The sequence below is a fragment of the Anomaloglossus baeobatrachus genome, chromosome 7 (genome assembly GCF_048569485.1).
Source record: "Anomaloglossus baeobatrachus isolate aAnoBae1 chromosome 7, aAnoBae1.hap1, whole genome shotgun sequence".
NCBI lineage: Eukaryota > Metazoa > Chordata > Amphibia > Anura > Aromobatidae > Anomaloglossus > Anomaloglossus baeobatrachus.
In genome coordinates this window covers 69240579-69258755 of record NC_134359.1, presented here as the reverse complement: position 1 = coordinate 69258755, position 18177 = coordinate 69240579, and the positions used below count along the sequence as shown (strand labels likewise).

The 18177-nt window shown below is 48.5% G+C and overlaps 1 protein-coding gene across 1 annotated transcript in view; it reads left to right on the top strand.

Moving 5' to 3' along the window:
* Window positions 1–18177, top strand: part of SESTD1 (SEC14 and spectrin domain containing 1) — a 228432-nt gene that overhangs the window by 161612 nt on the left and 48643 nt on the right. Inside the window, exons 10-12 of the mRNA XM_075317402.1 lie at window positions 832–954; window positions 6213–6407; window positions 13964–14078. Of these exons, the coding sequence (XP_075173517.1) occupies window positions 832–954; window positions 6213–6407; window positions 13964–14078 (433 nt within the window). The remainder of the gene's footprint in view (window positions 1–831; window positions 955–6212; window positions 6408–13963; window positions 14079–18177) is intronic.

The following is an 18177-nucleotide window of genomic DNA, read 5'->3' as shown; positions in this document are numbered from 1 at the left end:
GTGATGTGATCGAAAAGTAATCGGTAGTCTTGGAAGTGTCTTCTCCGATTATATAAGTCATGTCTTAGTTGGGAACCCTGACAAAGCTTCATATGGAAGAAGTCTTAATTTGGATCTGCAAGAATCAGTGGTGGCACCAAGATATAACGGTATAATGGTGCAATATAACAAACTGCTTACTACGATCTAAAAAGATCAATACTCTGCTTACCAATCCCGTTCCCCTACAAAATACTTAACTGACTTAAAACTTTGTAGTTCTAATGATGACTCATGCAAGGAAAAATAGACTTCCTGTTTCTTCATAGAGCTTAGAAGGATTCAGCTAGTCTGCTTTTAATCATGTGATGTCTAAGACCTAATGGAAAGAAGAATTAACTGGGTAGAAAGGAAAAATGAGCAATTGGAAGTACAAAGGGTTATATATAATGATGATGAGTGCAATATATTAAGAAGATAAAAACTTTCATAGGTGTGCCATAAATATGTCATATTTTTACCTGGTATAAATGTCGCAGTTCCTCTAAATTTGGCATGGTTTCTATTTTTATTCCTAAGATATGACCCCCTTTTCCCAGTATATACATTTAATTCTTTTTGCCAAGTAGATTTTGGAATCAAATGCTTTTTTCTTTTACTTTTTGTAAACATAATTGTCTTTGGCTGACCCCCGAGAGGCCTTTTCTGAGCCTTTTGTGTCCTCCAGATTTAATATTGTTTTGTATACTTGAATGTGCATTTTATGTCTTCTTTCCTCTGCGTGCATTATCCAGTTCCTTTCTCTAAATAATCTAAATAATTCAGGATTGATGACATCTGTCTTTATTGCAGGTTGTAAATTGGCTGGAAGGACCCGGGTCAGAGCAGCTGAGAACACAATGGGGGATCGGTGACTCTATCCGAGCTTCGCAGGCCTTACAACAGAAACACGAAGAGATTGAGAGTCAGCACAGTGTAAGTGGGGGTGAGAATCAGCACAGTGTAAGTGGGGGTGAGAGTCAGCACAGTGTAAATGGGGGTGAGAGTCAGCACAGTGTAAGTGGGGGTGAGAGTCAGCACAGTGTAAGTGGGGGTGAGAATCAGCACAGTGTAAGTGGGGGTGAGAGTCAGCACAGTGTAAATGGGGGTGAGAGTCAGCACAGTGTAAGTGGGGGTGAGAGTCAGCGTGGTGTAAGTCGGGGTGAGGGTCAGCGTGGTGTAAGTGGGGGTGAGGGTCAGCACAGTGTAAGTGGGGGTGAGAGTCAGCGCAGTGTAAGTGGGGGTGAGAGTCAGCACAGTGTAAGTGGGGGTGAGAGTCAGCACAGTGTAAGTGGGGGTGAGAGTCAGCACAGTGTAAGTGGGGGTGAGAGTCAGCACAGTGTAAGTGGGGGTGAGAGTCAGCACAGTGTAAGTGGGGGTGAGAGTCAGCACAGTGTAAGTGGGGGTGAGAGTCAGCACAGTGTAAGTGGGGGTGAGAGTCAGCGTGCTGTAAGTGGGAGGGAGAGTCAGCGTGGTGTAAGTGGGGGTGAGGGTCAGCATGGTGTAAGTGGGGGTGAGGGTCAGCATGGTGTAAGTGGGGGTGAGAGTCAGCACAGTGTAAGTGAAGATGAGAGTCAGGGCAGTGTAAGTGGGGGTGAGAGTCAGCGCGGTGTAAGTGGGGGGGAGAGTCAGTGCGGTGTAAGTGGGGGGGGAGTCAGCGCGGTGTAAGTGGGGGTGAGAGTCAGCGCGGTGTAAGTGGGGGGGAAAGCACAGTGTAAGTGGGGGTGAGAGTCAGCACAGTGTAAGTGGGGGTGAGAGTCAGCACAGTGTAAGTGGGGGTGAGAGTCAGAACAGTGTAAGTGGGGGTGAGGGTCAGCACAGTGTAATTGGGGGTGAGAGTCAGCACAGTGTAATTGGGGGTGAGAGTCAGCACAGTGTAATTGGGGGTGAGAGTCAGCATAGTGTAATTGGGGGTGAGAGTTAGCACAGTGTAATTGGGGGTGAGAGTCAGCACAGTGTAATTGGGGGTGAGAGTCAGCACAATGTAAGTGGGGGTGAGAGTCAGCACAGTGTAATTGGGTGTTATGCCGAGATGTTTTAGGAAGTTAAATGCCACATGTGAGGTTTACTTTGTCATTGCCTTTTATGTTCTTTAAAGTGAATCTGTCATCCGGTTATTGCTGCCTCATCTGAGAGCAGTATGATGTAGGTGCAGAGACCCTGATTCCAAGAAAGTATCACTTGCTTGGGCTGCTTGCTGAAGTTTAGTTTTCTTAAATCACTGTATTATCTGCTGCAGAGGTCTCAAAATGCTGAGCTGTGTATCACTCCACACCGCTGTCTGAGAGCTTTGTGCCTATGCAGAGTGTACACAGAATGCTGTCAATCAGTGGTGTGGCGGGGTTATATACTGTAGAGCTCATCAATATGGAGGACTACATGTCAACAGGTTTACTAGTCCTCTAGCGATGAAATCACTGTGTTATCAGCAGGAGATTATCAAAACTAAAGCAAGCAGCCCAGTGATAGATTGCTGGAATCAGGGTCTCTACCCCTATACCAGGGGTGCACAACATTTTTTTTTTTTTTTGTCCAAGGGCCACATTACCATGCTGAACCAATCCCAAGGGCTGCAAAAAAAAATTAAAGTGTTACTTACATGAATACATCACCAGAACCACAATCAGTACATTAACAGATCACTAATAATAATAATAATAAAGTTTATTTATATAACGCTAACATATTCCGCAGCACTTTACAATCTGGTGGGGGGGGTTGTATAGACAAATACAAAACAAAATAGTACATAATTCAACAGCTATAGTAGGAATGAGGGCCCTGCTCGAAAGCTTACAATCTATGGGGAAGAAGGGGGACACAAAAGGTGAAGCACACTTGTAGATCTGTCCGGCCGTTGTTATGCTAGTTAATTAGTTACATATAAAGATGAATGATCTGGTCTTTTGACAGTAACCTTTTGGGTGCCCTTACGTGCTATTGGTTGTATGTAGGATGTGAGGACAGAAATAGGAGAGAGAAGGTTACGAGTAACATTTAAAAGGTGGGACGGGGGAGAGTTAGGTTAGTAAGTTATTATGATAAGCTTGTCTGAAGAGAAGTGTTTTTAATGTACGCTTAAAAACTTGGGGGCTGGATATTAGTCGCATTCTTTGGGGTAGTACATTCCAGAAAACTGGCGCGGCACGGGAAAAGTCTTGGAGACTAGAACATTTTAAGTATTTGAGGAGGATTTTTAGAGTTTCTGCTCCCAAAAAAACAATGTGACCATGTGCTAATTGAAACAGAGTTTTTGGAGCAGAAACTTTTGGAGCAGAAATCTCCTAAAAATACTCAAAACCTAGGGATTTGAGCTTAAGTTAATGAGCTAATTTATTTATTTTGTTAATGAGTTAATAAGTTAAGCCATGAGCTCTTATATACAGTATTCTGGAATGCTGTATATAAGAGCTCACTGGTGGTGGCCGCAGCTTATAGGGGCAAAACCTGGTGACAGGTTGCCTTTAAAAAGTCCTGTACGGTGGCAAAAAAGTGAAGGCACCATATACAATATTAGTGTTGCCACCTCTGTAATAAGTCCTGCAATGAGATGAAAATAAAATCATAAAATGAACCTGTTGTGACAAACGCTGTGGAACAAACTGGGGAAAAAAATCTTTCAGTGAAGCGCAGAATAAATGTATTTATGCCATTTATACTGTTCATACACAAAAATAAAAGTTATACACAAAAATAAAAATGCACAGTAAAAAAGTAAGGCTATGTTACCCCCCCCCCCCCCTCTCTGGACACGGTAGCCATGTTTTAATCTATGACAATGGGGACCGTATCCCGGACTCTGAGCGCGTGGTGTACAGTCATTAATGTACCAGCCGCGCTTTATATTTGACGTGATCTCCTCTGTCACAAGTTACTATTATTACCTGCCCGGATACTCCGCATTAGTAGAATAGCTGAAGCTTATCCCGGGTCATTGCCTGCGCTCCGCTTACTAAATATAGTGGAGATCACTGCGAGGGACTCATTAAAGAAGCTATTTACAACCAGATAAACAAAGTGGACTTAATGGCGTTTATTGCAGAGGACACTTGTTCAGGAGGGATAGAATGCATGCACCATAAATCCAGGGTTCCCCTTTATAAACGAGCAACTCATAAATTAGGGGAAATCAAATGCCCATGTGTGTCCTTCTCCCACTTCCGTCGTCAAGGCCCAGGGGTCATATGTGGAGCCTTTATCTAGTCCAAAAAGGAATCCTTACCATTGGCAATACATTGGGCAGTTTATATATTACAGTTCAAGGGTGAGCAGTCCTAGTCGGGTTTTTAAGTACTTTTTTTAAAAGATGAAAACAGTTAAAATATAGAAATCGGCAGTATAATTTTCTATTGATGCCCCAACCGATGAAGGACCACCACTCTGTAGATTCCCTTCCACCAGTCCTGCATGGATGACATTCTGCCCATCAGTCAAATTGCCTCTGCACCCGACCTCGGCGATCAGTGTTTGCTTGCAAGTGATTGGCTGCAGTGGACACGTGGCTGCTGCACAGGAGGTCATCTATTCCAGGACCGGTGGGGACGACACTGGATGTAAAGAGTAAATAGTTCTTTTTTCTTTAATTGTGTTAAGCATATTCCTTTAGAAAAACTCATCCCACTTGGTTGCAGTGTGTGTGTTCCAAATATCTTCCAAGCAATAATGTTTCAGGGGCGGCTGTACAGTGTCAGCAGCTGCTGTGCAGAGTCTCCAGCTGCTGCAGCAGCTGCGCGTGGTCTCCGGCGGCTGGTGCTGCTGTGCAGGGGTCTCCAGTGGCTTTACTGGCGCTGCGGGTCGGGCAGTGTGGACTTCAAATAATTTTCCCAGGAGTTGGCGTGTGCATAGTTGGAACTCTCGGCTCAAGCTCTCATCTGCGCAGGCGCCACCTCTGGCCCATTGATCTCCCTCCAGCGGACTTCAGGAAAATGGCGCCCGGAGGTGGCGCTTGCGCAGATGAGATCTCTGCTTGCCATTTAGCCTAGAGTTCAATCTGCGATGACTCTGGGCGCTATTTCTTTGAAGTCGCCACAGCCCGAGCCCCAACACAGCTGCCCCAGCATGGCAGCAGCAGCCTTCACCGCAGCCCAGGCCCCAGCCTCCACCGCAGCAGCAGCCACCGCAGCCCAAGCGCAGCTGCCCCAGCACAGCAGCATCAGCCTCCACCACAACTCGAGACCCAGTCTCCACCGTAGCAGCAGCCCGAGCCCAAGCACAGCTGCCCCAGCACGGCAGCATCAGCCTCCACCACAGCTCGAGCCCCAGTCTCCGCCGCAGCAGCCATCGCAGCCCAAGCACAGCTACCCCAGCACGGCAGCATCAGCCTCCACCACAGCTCGAGCCCCAGTCTCCGCCGCAGCAGCCATCGCAGCCCAAGCACAGCTTCCCCAGCACGGCAGCATCAGCCTCCACCACAGCTCGAGCCCCAGTCTCCGCCGCAGCAGCCATCGCAGCCCAAGCACAGCTGCCCCAGCACGGCAGCATCAGCCTCCACCACAGCTCGAGCCCTAGTCTCCGCCTCAGCCGCAGTCTCTGCCGGAGCCCATGGCTGGCCTCTGTGAGAGTTGAAGCCACTGTTGGATTGCAGGTCATGTCCGTGTCCCGTAATCTGACAATCCAGCAGCACTTTCACTGAGGACAGAGTTGGAACCCCCAGGTGAAGTCATTGAAGTCAATGCTAGATTACCGGATTAGACAATGTGAGCATATTTAGTATTTAGTTGCAGACATATCTGCACCAAATCTGCATCACCTGGCAATAAAATGCACCAAAAAATGTGATGGCGGGGTATCAAAATTTTGGGGGAATGCATGCCATTTTTTTTTCAATTATTTATTTTTACACTCCACAACCATTCACAGATGCAGGCACGCGACATTCTGAGTGCAGCCAATCATAGAGGGTGGACTGGGGAAGCAGGACTGCAACCAATCATAGACGCTGTTACAGAGAGTGGGCGGGGGAAGCGGTGAATATGCATGAGAGCTAATGATCGGACCCGTAAACAGTGTGACAGCCATGCCGAGACTCAGAAATTTTGAATAATTTATATTATTATTATGCTGCATTCCTATTTTCTGTATTTGATGTTGAACTCGCTCTCAATACTTTATTATGTTGCTTTTTTGATATAACTTTTTTCTTTCTTTCATGGAAAATTTATACGGTTTGCAACTTTTCCTGTTCTTTATTCCAGGAGTGGTTTGCTGTGTACGTTGAGCTGAATCAGCAGATTGCGGCGCTCTTAAACGCTGGCGATGAGGAAGATCTGGTGGAGCTGAAGAGTTTGCAGCAGCGGCTCAGCGATGTCTGCTATCGGCAGGCGAGCCAGCTAGAGTTCCGGCAGAACCTGCTGCAGATAGCGCTAGAATTTCATGGAGTCGCCCAGGAGGTATTACACCCAATTACACAATCTATAACCGCCAGCAGAAGTAACTTTACGGATAGTGTATATTCACACTTAACGGGACTGTGTCACCTTGATGTGGTTTATTTAAAGGGGTTGTCCACTACTTTTGGATTGATTGCTATCCTTAGCATAGGTCATCAATAGCTAATTAGCCAGGGTCCAACACCCCACACCCCCACCAATCAGCTGTTCTCAGTGTCAGCAGCAGCAGGAATTGCTCAGTTCCGGAGCTGCCCCGTCGTCTTATAGCAGCCGCCGCCAGGTATTGCACATCGGCCTCCTATTGATTTGAATGGGAGGCGTATTTGCAGTACCTGGCTGTGGCTCCTATCCATTCAAGGTGCAGCTCAAAAGCTGAGCATTTCCAGCTACCGACGCTGGCACCGAGAACAGCTGATCGATGAGGAACGGGGAGTGTTAGACCCTCTCCAATCACACATCGATGAAATGTGTCACCTTGTGGTTTATTTAAAGACGCTGGCCACTACTTTTACATTGATTGGCTATCCTAAGGATAGGCCATCAATGTAAAAGTAGTGAACTACCCCTTTAAGTGATCATTTAGTAATAAAGTATTATAACCAGACACATATTGTTATGTCATATTTTATATATATATATATATATATATATATATATATATATATATAATGTGTGTGTGTGTATATGTATATGTGTATATATATATATATATTTCTTTATCGTTCCTTATGGGAGACCCAAACCATGGGTGTATAGCTACTGCCTCCGGAGGACACACAAAGTACTACACTCAAACGTGTAGCTCCTCCCTGCGGGCTATATACACCCCCTGGATGACAATCTACCCTGTTCAATGCTTTGTGTTTCAGGAGGATCACACACTTGCATTCTCTGATATTTTTTTTTTTTATTTTAAAGATTTGGAAGAAAAGCGGGTCCAGTCTGGACTCCCGGCATGTCCCTTCACACCCCACTCTGTCGGGTGCTGTTAAGGTTGACTTTAATAAGGCTGGAGCCTTCACATGCCGAGCTCCTTCGCATCCTCTGTCGAGGCTCTGTTTGAAGTGGGAGCCATCACGGTCCTCTCTGCTTGCAGGAGGCCGGTCTCCATCCGCAGCCCTGTCTGGTCCCTGCTGGAAGGAGCGTTAACCCCCACTCAGGGACATGGCCCTGCGTCTCAAAAGCTAAGTATTGAGACGTTTTTTCAGGGGTCCCGGGTACTTTTATTGGGGGGACAGTATGTGCTTTAGCGTTACTGTTAATTCCGGCCGATTCTGGGGGTTTCCCCTGAGAACCGCGCCGAAGGTGCCTGCTCGTCGGCCGCATTTTAAAATCTAGGCCCCGGCTTCAGTTTGGGCCTAGTTTCGGTTTTGGCTTCTCTGCATGTTTTGCATACAGCGCCGCCCACCGCCCGACCAGCAGAGGGGAGGGCACTCCTCTCTGGGGAGATGTTCCCTCCCCTGTATTTCTTCCTGTATCTCTCTGCCCTCCGTGTTTTCCCGCTCTTGGGGCTTATACACGCCCCCCCTCTTCTCCTAGCGCCATTTTTTCAGCGTTCTTGCACTGTAAGACGCTGGCTGCTGCAGCTGCATACTGTTAGAAGGCTGACGCTTCTCAAGAGGAGTGGTGGAATCCGGAGGGCACACAGAGAGCAAGGGCTGGTAAGCCACAACCTCTGGTTGTGGACTTTTATTACACTCTCAGACATTCTGCAGGAGTGTATTCTGGCTGCAGAGCTTCCACCTCAGCAGCATGTCTGTTACTAGGAGCAAGGCTGCAAACATGTACGCTATATGCACTGCATGTAAGCTCATTCTGCCAGAGCCAAGCACATACCCACATTGTGATGCCTGTGCTAACATGTTTGTGTCTCAGCCTGGAGCCGCCTCAGGGGTCCCTCTGGCTGCTCCGGCCCAGGTGACTGAACCCCCGGCTTGGGTAGCTTCCTTTTCACAAGCTATTTCCCAGTCTTTTGCCAACTCCATGGGGCAGCTGTCCCGGACACTGCTGTCCATGCATCAGCCCCCCTCTCAGGGTGTCTCTGCGGCTCCTAGCTCGGCAGAGCCCTCAGAGCATGTCCTAGGACCCCGTCCCCCTAAACGGAGACGCAGGGAACCTTCTCCTTCCTCGTCCCACGGCTCTGATTCACAGGCCGAGGTGCAGGGCGAGGAAGATTCGTTTACTGTGGGCTCAGACGCTGCCTCTATGTACCCCATTGACTTGTCTGAGGGTGATGCGGATGTTAGTGACTTGATTGCGTCCATTAACTCCGTACTGAACCTCAACCCACCAGAGTCAGAGGAACAACCCTCTCTGGTAGAGGTACACCAGTTTACCTCTCCTAAGAAACCTAGGAGTATGTTTTTTAACCACTCCAGCTTTCAGACCACTGTTAACAAGCCCAGGGCCTGTCCTGACAAACGTTTTCCGAAGCGTAGTTCAGATGACCGTTTTCCTTTTCCACCAGAGGTGGTTAAGGAATGGGCACAGTCCCCAAAGGTAGACCCTCCGGTGTCCAGAATCTCAGCCCGCACAGTCGTAGCTGTGGCTGATGGCACTTCTCTTAAGGATCCCACTGACCGCCAGGTTGACCTTCTGGCCAAGTCTGTATATGAGGCGGCAGGAGCCTCGTTCTCCCCGTCTTTTGCGGCAGTGTGGGCTCTTAAGGCAGTCTCTGCTTCTCTGGCAGAGATTCATTCCCTCTCCAGGGACTCTATTCCTGAGACGGATGCCTTAACTTCTCGAGCTTCGGCTTTTGCATCCTACGCCATGTCTGCCATCCTGGAGGCTTCTCACCGCACTGCGGTGGCCTCCGCTAACTCCCTCGCGATCCGCAGGATCTTGTGGCTCCGAGAGTGGAAAGCAGACGCTTCCTCTAAGAAGTACCTTGCGAGTCTCCCTTTTACTGGGTCCCGGCTGTTTGGGGAACAGCTGGATGACATAATTAAGGAAGCTACTGGCGGGAAGAGTACTTCCCTGCCACAAGCTAAACCCAAGAAACCTGTCCAGGGCAGGAACCAATCGAGGTTTCGTTCCTTTCGTTCCTCTAACTGGTCGTCCTCTAAGCCCTCGACCTCGTCCACTACCGCAGCCAAGGATCGTAAATCCAACTGGCGCGCAAAGCCGCGTCCTCAAAAGACCGGAGGAGCCGCTGCCACTAAGGCAGCCTCCTCGTGACTATCTAGCCGCGCCAGCAACGTCCTTGGTCGGTGGCAGGCTCTCCCACTTTGGCGACGTGTGGTTGCAACACGTCTCCGATCATTGGGTGCGGGATATCATCTCCCACGGCTACAGGATAGAATTTTCTTCAAGCCCGCCAAACAGATTTTTTCTGTCCACCCCCCCTGCTCCAAAGCCGCCGCCTTCTCTCAGGCCGTGGCATCCCTGCAGGCCAACGGTGTAATTGTTCCGGTTCCCGCCCGGGAACGGTTCAGCGGTTTCTACTCAAACCTCTTTCTAGTCCCCAAAAAGGACGGTTCCTTCCGACCCATCCTGGACCTCAAGCTTCTCAACAAGCATGTTCAGGTGCGGCACTTTCGCATGGAATCTCTGAGATCGGTCATTACATCAATGACCCAAGGAGATTTTCTGGCATCCATCGACATCAGAGATGCCTATCTGCATGTGCCTATTGCGGTTTCACACCAGCGTTGGCTACGCTTTGCGATCGGAGAGGAACATTTTCAATTCGTGGCTCTCCCCTTCGGCTTAGCCACGGCCCCTCGAGTATTCACCAAGGTCATGGCAGCAGTGGTTGCGGTCCTGCACCTTCAGGGGTTGGCAGTGATTCCTTACCTGGACGACCTTCTAGTCAAGGCCTCATCCAGTGCAGACTGCCAGCGGAGTGTCTCTCTCACTCTCGCCACGCTAGTTCAGTTCGGGTGGCTTGTCAACCTGCCCAAGTCCACTCTGATCCCGACCCAGGTGCTTTTGTACCTAGGGATGCAATTCGAGACTCTGCCGGCACTTGTCAAGTTGCCCTTAGTCAAACAGCAGTCCCTTCGTCTGGCGGTGCGCTCTCTGCTGAGGCACCGCCGTCATTCCATCAGACACCTCATGCAGGTGCTGGGTCAGATGGTGGCGTCCATGGAAGCGGTTCCCTTTGCTCAGTTCCATCTGCGTCCCCTGCAGCTGGACATTCTCCGCTGTTGGGACAAGCGGATCTCTTCCTTGCACAGGCAGGTGGCTCTGTCGTCACAGACCAGGAGCTCCCTTCAGTGGTGGCTTCGGCCTCTCTCTCTGTCCCAGGGCCGCTCCTTCCTGACTCCGTCCTGGGTGATCCTCACCACGGATGCCAGCCTCTCCGGTTGGGGAGCAGTATTTCTCCATCACCGAGCTCAGGGCACTTGGACTCCGTCCGAATCAGCCCTCTCGATCAATGTGCTGGAGTTTAGAGCTGTGTTTCTAGCTCTCCTAGCCTTTCACCACCTGTTGGCGGGCAAGCACATTCGAGTTCAGTCGGACAACGCGACAGCTGTTGCCTACATCAATCACCAGGGCGGGACTCACAGCCGTCTGGCGATGTTGGAGGTTCAACGAATCCTCCAGTGGACGGAGGACTCCAAGTCCACCATGTCTGCAGTCCACATCCCAGGCGTGGAAAACTGGGAGGCCGATTATCTCAGCCGTCAAACCGTGGACAGCGGCGAGTGGGCCCTGCACCCGTCAGTGTTCAGATCAATCTGCCGCAAGTGGGGCACTCCGGAAGTGGACCTAATGGCATCCCGGCACAACAACAAGGTTCCGGTTTACGTGGCTCGCTCCCACGATCCTCAAGCCTTCGCAGCAGACGCACTGGTTCAAGATTGGTCTCAGTTCCGTCTGGCCTATGTGTTTCCCCCTCTAGCGCTCTTGCCCAGGGTTCTGCGCAAGATCAGAATGGAGGGCCGTCGAGTCATACTCATTGCTCCGGACTGGCCCAGGCGAGCTTGGTACCCAGACCTGCTCCGTCTGTCCGTAGAGGTGCCGTGGCATCTCCCGGACCGCCCAGACCTTCTCTCTCAAGGTCCGTTCTTCCGCCAGAATTCTGCGGCTCTCAGATTGACGGCGTGGCTCTTGAGTCCTGGATCCTAACGGCTTCAGGCATTCCCTCTGAGGTCATCTCCACCATGACTCAGGCTCGGAAGTCTTCCTCGGCCAAGATTTACCACAGGACTTGGAGGATTTTCCTGTCCTGGTGTCGCTCTTCCGACCATGCCCCTTGGCCGTTCTCCTTGCCGACCATCCTGTCTTTTCTACAGTCCGGTCTACAGCTAGGACTGTCCCTCAATTCCCTCAAGGGACAGGTGTCGGCTCTGTCGGTATTGTTCCAGCGGCGTATCGCCCGACTGGCTCAGGTGCGCACTTTCATGCAGGGCGCATCTCACATCATTCCTCCTTACCGGAGGCCCTTGGATCCCTGGGACCTTAATCTGGTCCTCACGGCCTTACAAAAACCCCCCTTTGAACCGCTCAGGGAGGTTCCCTTGTTTCGACTTTCACAGAAAGTTGTTTTTCTAGTAGCCATAACTTCTCTCAGGAGAGTCTCTGATTTGGCTGCGCTCTCTTCGGAGTCACCTTTTTTGGTGTTTCACCAAGACAAGGTGGTTCTTCGTCCGTCTCCGGACTTTCTCCCTAAGGTGGTGTCTCCTTTCCACCTTAACCAGGACATTTCATTGCCTTCTCTTTGTCCGGCCCCTGTGCATCGCTTTGAAAAGGCGTTGCATACCTTGGATTTGGTGCAGGCGCTCCGAATCTGTGTCACGCACTGCCGTTTTTAGGCGGTGCACCTCACTTTTTGTGCTAACCACTGGTCAGCGCAAGGGTCTCGCTGCTTCTAAACCGACCCTAGCTCGTTGGATCAGGTCGGCTATCACCGATGCCTACCAGTGTTCTCAGGCGCCTCCCCCGCCAGGGATTAAGGCGCACTCGACCAGAGCTGTCGGTGCCTCCTGGGCTTTCAGGCACCAGGCTTACGGCTCAGCAGGTTTGTCAGGCTGCCACGTGGTCCAGTCTGCACACTTTTTCGAAGCACTACCAAGTGCATGCTCATGCTTCGGCAGATGCGAGCTTGGGCAGACGCATTCTTCAGGCGGCTGTCGCCCATTTGTGAAGTTAGGTTTTGCCTACTTCTCAGTTGGTTTATTCCCACCCATGGACTGCTTTGGAACGTCCCATGGTTTGGGTCTCCCATAAGGAACGATAAAGAAAAAGAGAATTTTGTTTACTTACCGTAAATTCTTTTTCTTATAGTTCCGACATGGGAGACCCAGCACCCTCCCTGTTGCCTGTTGGCAGTTTTTTTGTTCCGTGTGTTTCACCGGCTGTTGTTAGTAGTCAGAGTTACGGTTATTCCGAGTTTTACTCTATCTCTACTTATGGGTGGATGTCCTCCTTCAGCTTTTGCACTGAACTGGGTAGATTGTCATCCAGGGGGTGTATATAGCCCGGAGGGAGGAGCTACACGTTTGAGTGTAGTACTTTGTGTGTCCTCCGGAGGCAGTAGCTATACACCCATGGTTTGGGTCTCCCATGTCGGAACTATAAGAAAAAGAATTTACGGTAAGTAAACAAAATTCTCTTTATATATATATATAAAATATATTGTATGTATGTATGTGTGTATTTATTTATTTTTATATATATATATATATATATATATATATATATATATATATATATATATATATATATATATATATATAATTTATCTATTTTTTTTTTTGCTTATTGTAGATTATATTTTATTCTATTTTATATACATGATCAGTAGGATAGTGACTCTTGACTTAGCTGCTGTTAAGCATTTATGCATTATAGCAGCAACAAGCAGTAGACTGAACGTGGCTCCTGGGAGAGTTTTCTAGGCATGATCTGAACAGGGAGGGAGAGGAGGTGAGCTGTGACATCACCTATTGTGAATCCTTTGTATTCTCTACATATATAAGGGGTGTCGTTTAATTGTTTTCCTGCTTGTGATGACTGTTGAGAAGTGATCTCTATTGAACAGGATGTGTCAGCCTATTATGAGGCTCAGTGGAAAACTGCAAGATTTCATGTATATACTGTAGATCGATATAAAAAGAAACCCCAAATAATATATATATATATATATATATATATATATATATAAAGAAAAACGTGATTTAAACATCTGATGACACAGACACATTTCCTTAAAAAAAAAAAAATTGCGACACCCAGTCGGTAAAATATTTGTGCATGGGGCCCCTCCTGGATAACAGGCCACAGACTGAGCATAGGTAGCAGTAATCCGAGAGAAGAGCACAAAGTGGGGGTTCTTTTTAATGGGGATGACTAGATAAGTTATTTTTGTTTACACCCCATATAATTACACATCACCCTGCAGTTTTCCCCAAATATTTTCTCAGGGCTTGTTCACACACTGGCTTTTTGCTACTGGAAAAAAACATCTTTTCCAGTACAAGCTGAATGAATAAATGAATGAGATTTCTTAAAATTCGTATAAGAGCCTTTAATTGCGCGGCCTAGTAACAGCTTGTCTCACAGTTCCCGGCTCTGCACAATTCTGATTTCTAAATCTTGTTTTTTGTCAGCTATCGCAGCAATTGGACGGCCTGCTGGGTATGCTGTGCGTAGATGTGGCCCCCACCGATGGAGCCGCCATTCAGCAGACATTAAAACTGCTTGAAGAAAAACTCAAAAGTGTTGGTAAGAGGCCGCCAGACTCGTTTTATACACTCATTGTAAAGTAAATACAAATTAGTCCTCTACCACCCACTATGCACCCGCCATGGACCGCGAGTAGTGCGTGGAAATATTCGCCAAGGCCACAAATGGGTCCAGTGATGCCGGCCATCGTTGGCGAGCACAGATGGGATTTTTATGTAAAGCAATGGGAGGTTTATCGGTATAGAAGGTAGAATATAAACTGGTTTTGCATAAATGTGTTAAAACTTTTAAATTGTCTCTCCAGTAAAGGAGACAAACTCTAGCACAGCGCCACCTATTGGAAGTAGCGATCCTAAAAGTCACAAGTGGATTTTCAACAATCCTTTGCAATATGACTCAGGATATATAAGCCAGATCAGAATCCCAATTTGCAGACACGGTGTTTCGGGGTGCTTGCCCCTCGTCAGTGCAAAGTATGGGGGTGTCTGATCTGGCTCATGAGAAAGCTATGTGGGGACCACGGGGGAACACTATTCTCCTTAAGGAGACTTTGCAAGCCAGTCTGGCTGCCAGGTAAGGGGACTTATAGCTGCAATGCCCCTCTGGGAAATATTCAAATTGTCTCTCCAGTAAAGGAGACAAACTCTAGCACAGCGCCACCTATTGGAAGTAGCGATCCTAAAAGTCACAAGTGGATTTTCAACAATCCTTTGCAATATGACTCAGGATATATAAGCCAGATCAGAATCCCAATTTGCAGACACGGTGTTTCGGGGTGCTTGCCCCTCGTCAGTGCAAAGTATGGGGGTGTCTGATCTGGCTCATGAGAAAGCTATGTGGGGACCACGGGGGAACACTATTCTCCTTAAGGAGACTTTGCAAGCCAGTCTGGCTGCCAGGTAAGGGGACTTATAGCTGCAATGCCCCTCTGGGAAATATTCAAATTGTCTCTCCAGTAAAGGAGACAAACTCTAGCACAGCGCCACCTATTGGAAGTAGCGATCCTAAAAGTCACAAGTGGATTTTCAACAATCCTTTGCAATATGACTCAGGATATATAAGCCAGATCAGAATCCCAATTTGCAGACACGGTGTTTCGGGGTGCTTGCCCCTCGTCAGTGCAAAGTATGGGGGTGTCTGATCTGGCTCATGAGAAAGCTATGTGGGGACCACGGGGGAACACTATTCTCCTTAAGGAGACTTTGCAAGCCAGTCTGGCTGCCAGGTAAGGGGACTTATAGCTGCAATGCCCCTCTGGGAAATATTCAAATTGTCTCTCCAGTAAAGGAGACAAACTCTAGCACAGCGCCACCTATTGGAAGTAGCGATCCTAAAAGTCACAAGTGGATTTTCAACAATCCTTTGCAATATGACTCAGGATATATAAGCCAGATCAGAATCCCAATTTGCAGACACGGTGTTTCGGGGTGCTTGCCCCTCGTCAGTGCAAAGTATGGGGGTGTCTGATCTGGCTCATGAGAAAGCTATGTGGGGACCACGGGGGAACACTATTCTCCTTAAGGAGACTTTGCAAGCCAGTCTGGCTGCCAGGTAAGGGGACTTATAGCTGCAATGCCCCTCTGGGAAATATTCAAATTGTCTCTCCAGTAAAGGAGACAAACTCTAGCACAGCGCCACCTATTGGAAGTAGCGATCCTAAAAGTCACAAGTGGATTTTCAACAATCCTTTGCAATATGACTCAGGATATATAAGCCAGATCAGAATCCCAATTTGCAGACACGGTGTTTCGGGGTGCTTGCCCCTCGTCAGTGCAAAGTATGGGGGTGTCTGATCTGGCTCATGAGAAAGCTATGTGGGGACCACGGGGGAACACTATTCTCCTTAAGGAGACTTTGCAAGCCAGTCTGGCTGCCAGGTAAGGGGACTTATAGCTGCAATGCCCCTCTGGGAAATATTCAAATTGTCTCTCCAGTAAAGGAGACAAACTCTAGCACAGCGCCACCTATTGGAAGTAGCGATCCTAAAAGTCACAAGTGGATTTTCAACAATCCTTTGCAATATGACTCAGGATATATAAGCCAGATCAGAATCCCAATTTGCAGACACGGTGTTTCGGGGTGCTTGCCCCTCGTCAGTGCAAAGTATGGGGGTGTCTGATCTGGCTCATGAGAAAGCTATGTGGGGACCACGGGGGAACACTATTCTCCTTAAGGAGACTTTGCAAGCCAGTCTGGCTGCCAGGTAAGGGGACTTATAGCTGCAATGCCCCTCTGGGAAATATTCAAATTGTCTCTCCAGTAAAGGAGACAAACTCTAGCACAGCGCCACCTATTGGAAGTAGCGATCCTAAAAGTCACAAGTGGATTTTCAACAATCCTTTGCAATATGACTCAGGATATATAAGCCAGATCAGAATCCCAATTTGCAGACACGGTGTTTCGGGGTGCTTGCCCCTCGTCAGTGCAAAGTATGGGGGTGTCTGATCTGGCTCATGAGAAAGCTATGTGGGGACCACGGGGGAACACTATTCTCCTTAAGGAGACTTTGCAAGCCAGTCTGGCTGCCAGGTAAGGGGACTTATAGCTGCAATGCCCCTCTGGGAAATATTCAAATTGTCTCTCCAGTAAAGGAGACAAACTCTAGCACAGCGCCACCTATTGGAAGTAGCGATCCTAAAAGTCACAAGTGGATTTTCAACAATCCTTTGCAATATGACTCAGGATATATAAGCCAGATCAGAATCCCAACTTTTACAAATAGAACTTTTTATTTATGGATATTTTAGAGGGATCGTCCATATTTGAGGACAATTTTTTTACACCAAAAATGTTGCACCATTTGCCTTCTACTTTTTTGTGTTGCTGCCAGACGAATGAGTTATCTGAGAATCTGTGTGTGAATACAGATCTATGGGGAGAGTTTTCATCAGATCATTGAGCGCACGTACAGATTCTCAGTTACCTCCTTCTGCAGCCAGCAATACAGAGAAAGAAAGCCTGTAAAAGCCAATCTGTGCAAAACAATGTATATTAACATCATAAGCCAGATAAGATACCCACACTTTGCACTGACGAGGGGCAATCACCCCAAAACACCGTGTCTGCAAATTGGGATTCTGATCTGGCAATAAATCCTAAGGGGTACTTTGCACACTATGATATTGCAGGTGCGATGTCGGTGGGGTCATGTCGAAAGTGAGGCCCCCTCCGGCGTCGCTCTCGATATCGTAGTGTGTAAAGCCTAGATGATATGATTAACTAGCGCAAAAGCGTCGTAATCGTAACATCAGTGTGGCGTCGGCGAAAACCATAATTACCCTGCTGCAATGGTCCAATGTTGTTCCTCGCTCCTGCGGCAGCACACATCGCTGTGTATGAAGTCGCAGGAGCGAGGAACATCTCCTACCTGCTTCACCGCGGCTCCTGTTGGCTATGCGGAAGGAAGGAGGTGGACGGGATGTTTACGTCCCGCTCATCTCCGCCCCTCCGCTTCTATTGGCCGCCTGCCGTGTGGCGTCGCTATGACGCCGCACGGCCCGCCGCCTTAATAAGGAGGCGGGTCGCCGGCCTGAGTGACGTCGCAGGGCAAGGTGAGTGCATGTGAAGCTGGCATAGTGATAATTTTCGCTATGCCAGCTTTCACAAGATATCGCTGCTGTGACGGGGCGGGGACTATCGCACTCGGCATCGCAGCATCGTGGTGTGCAAAGTGCCCCTAAGTCTTATGAAAAGGCTTGTTTAAAAAGCCACTTTTGACTTTTAGGACCGCTACTTCCAATAGGTGGCACTTGACTATCTGTCTGTCTCCCCTTTCAGTTGCTAATCGCGTTCTTCTGCTTTGATTGACATGGATGAGGTGTCCTGCGTCATCCACATAGTGCAATAGTGCATTGAGATCTTGCACATGCGCAGTAGTCTTGCAGGCCCACTCTGCTTTGCCCTACTGCAGGTAACACATAAAACATCACTCCACAAACAACAAGCGACATCACTGCGTTCTTCTGCTTTGATTGACATGGATGTGGCGTCCTGCATCATCCACATAATGAGCAGAGATCTTGCGCATGCGCAGTAGCCACGCAGGCCCTCTCTGCTCTGCCCTGCTGCAGCAATGCATAGAATATCACTGCGCATGTGGATGACGCAGGACACCTCATCCATGTCAATCAAAGCAGGA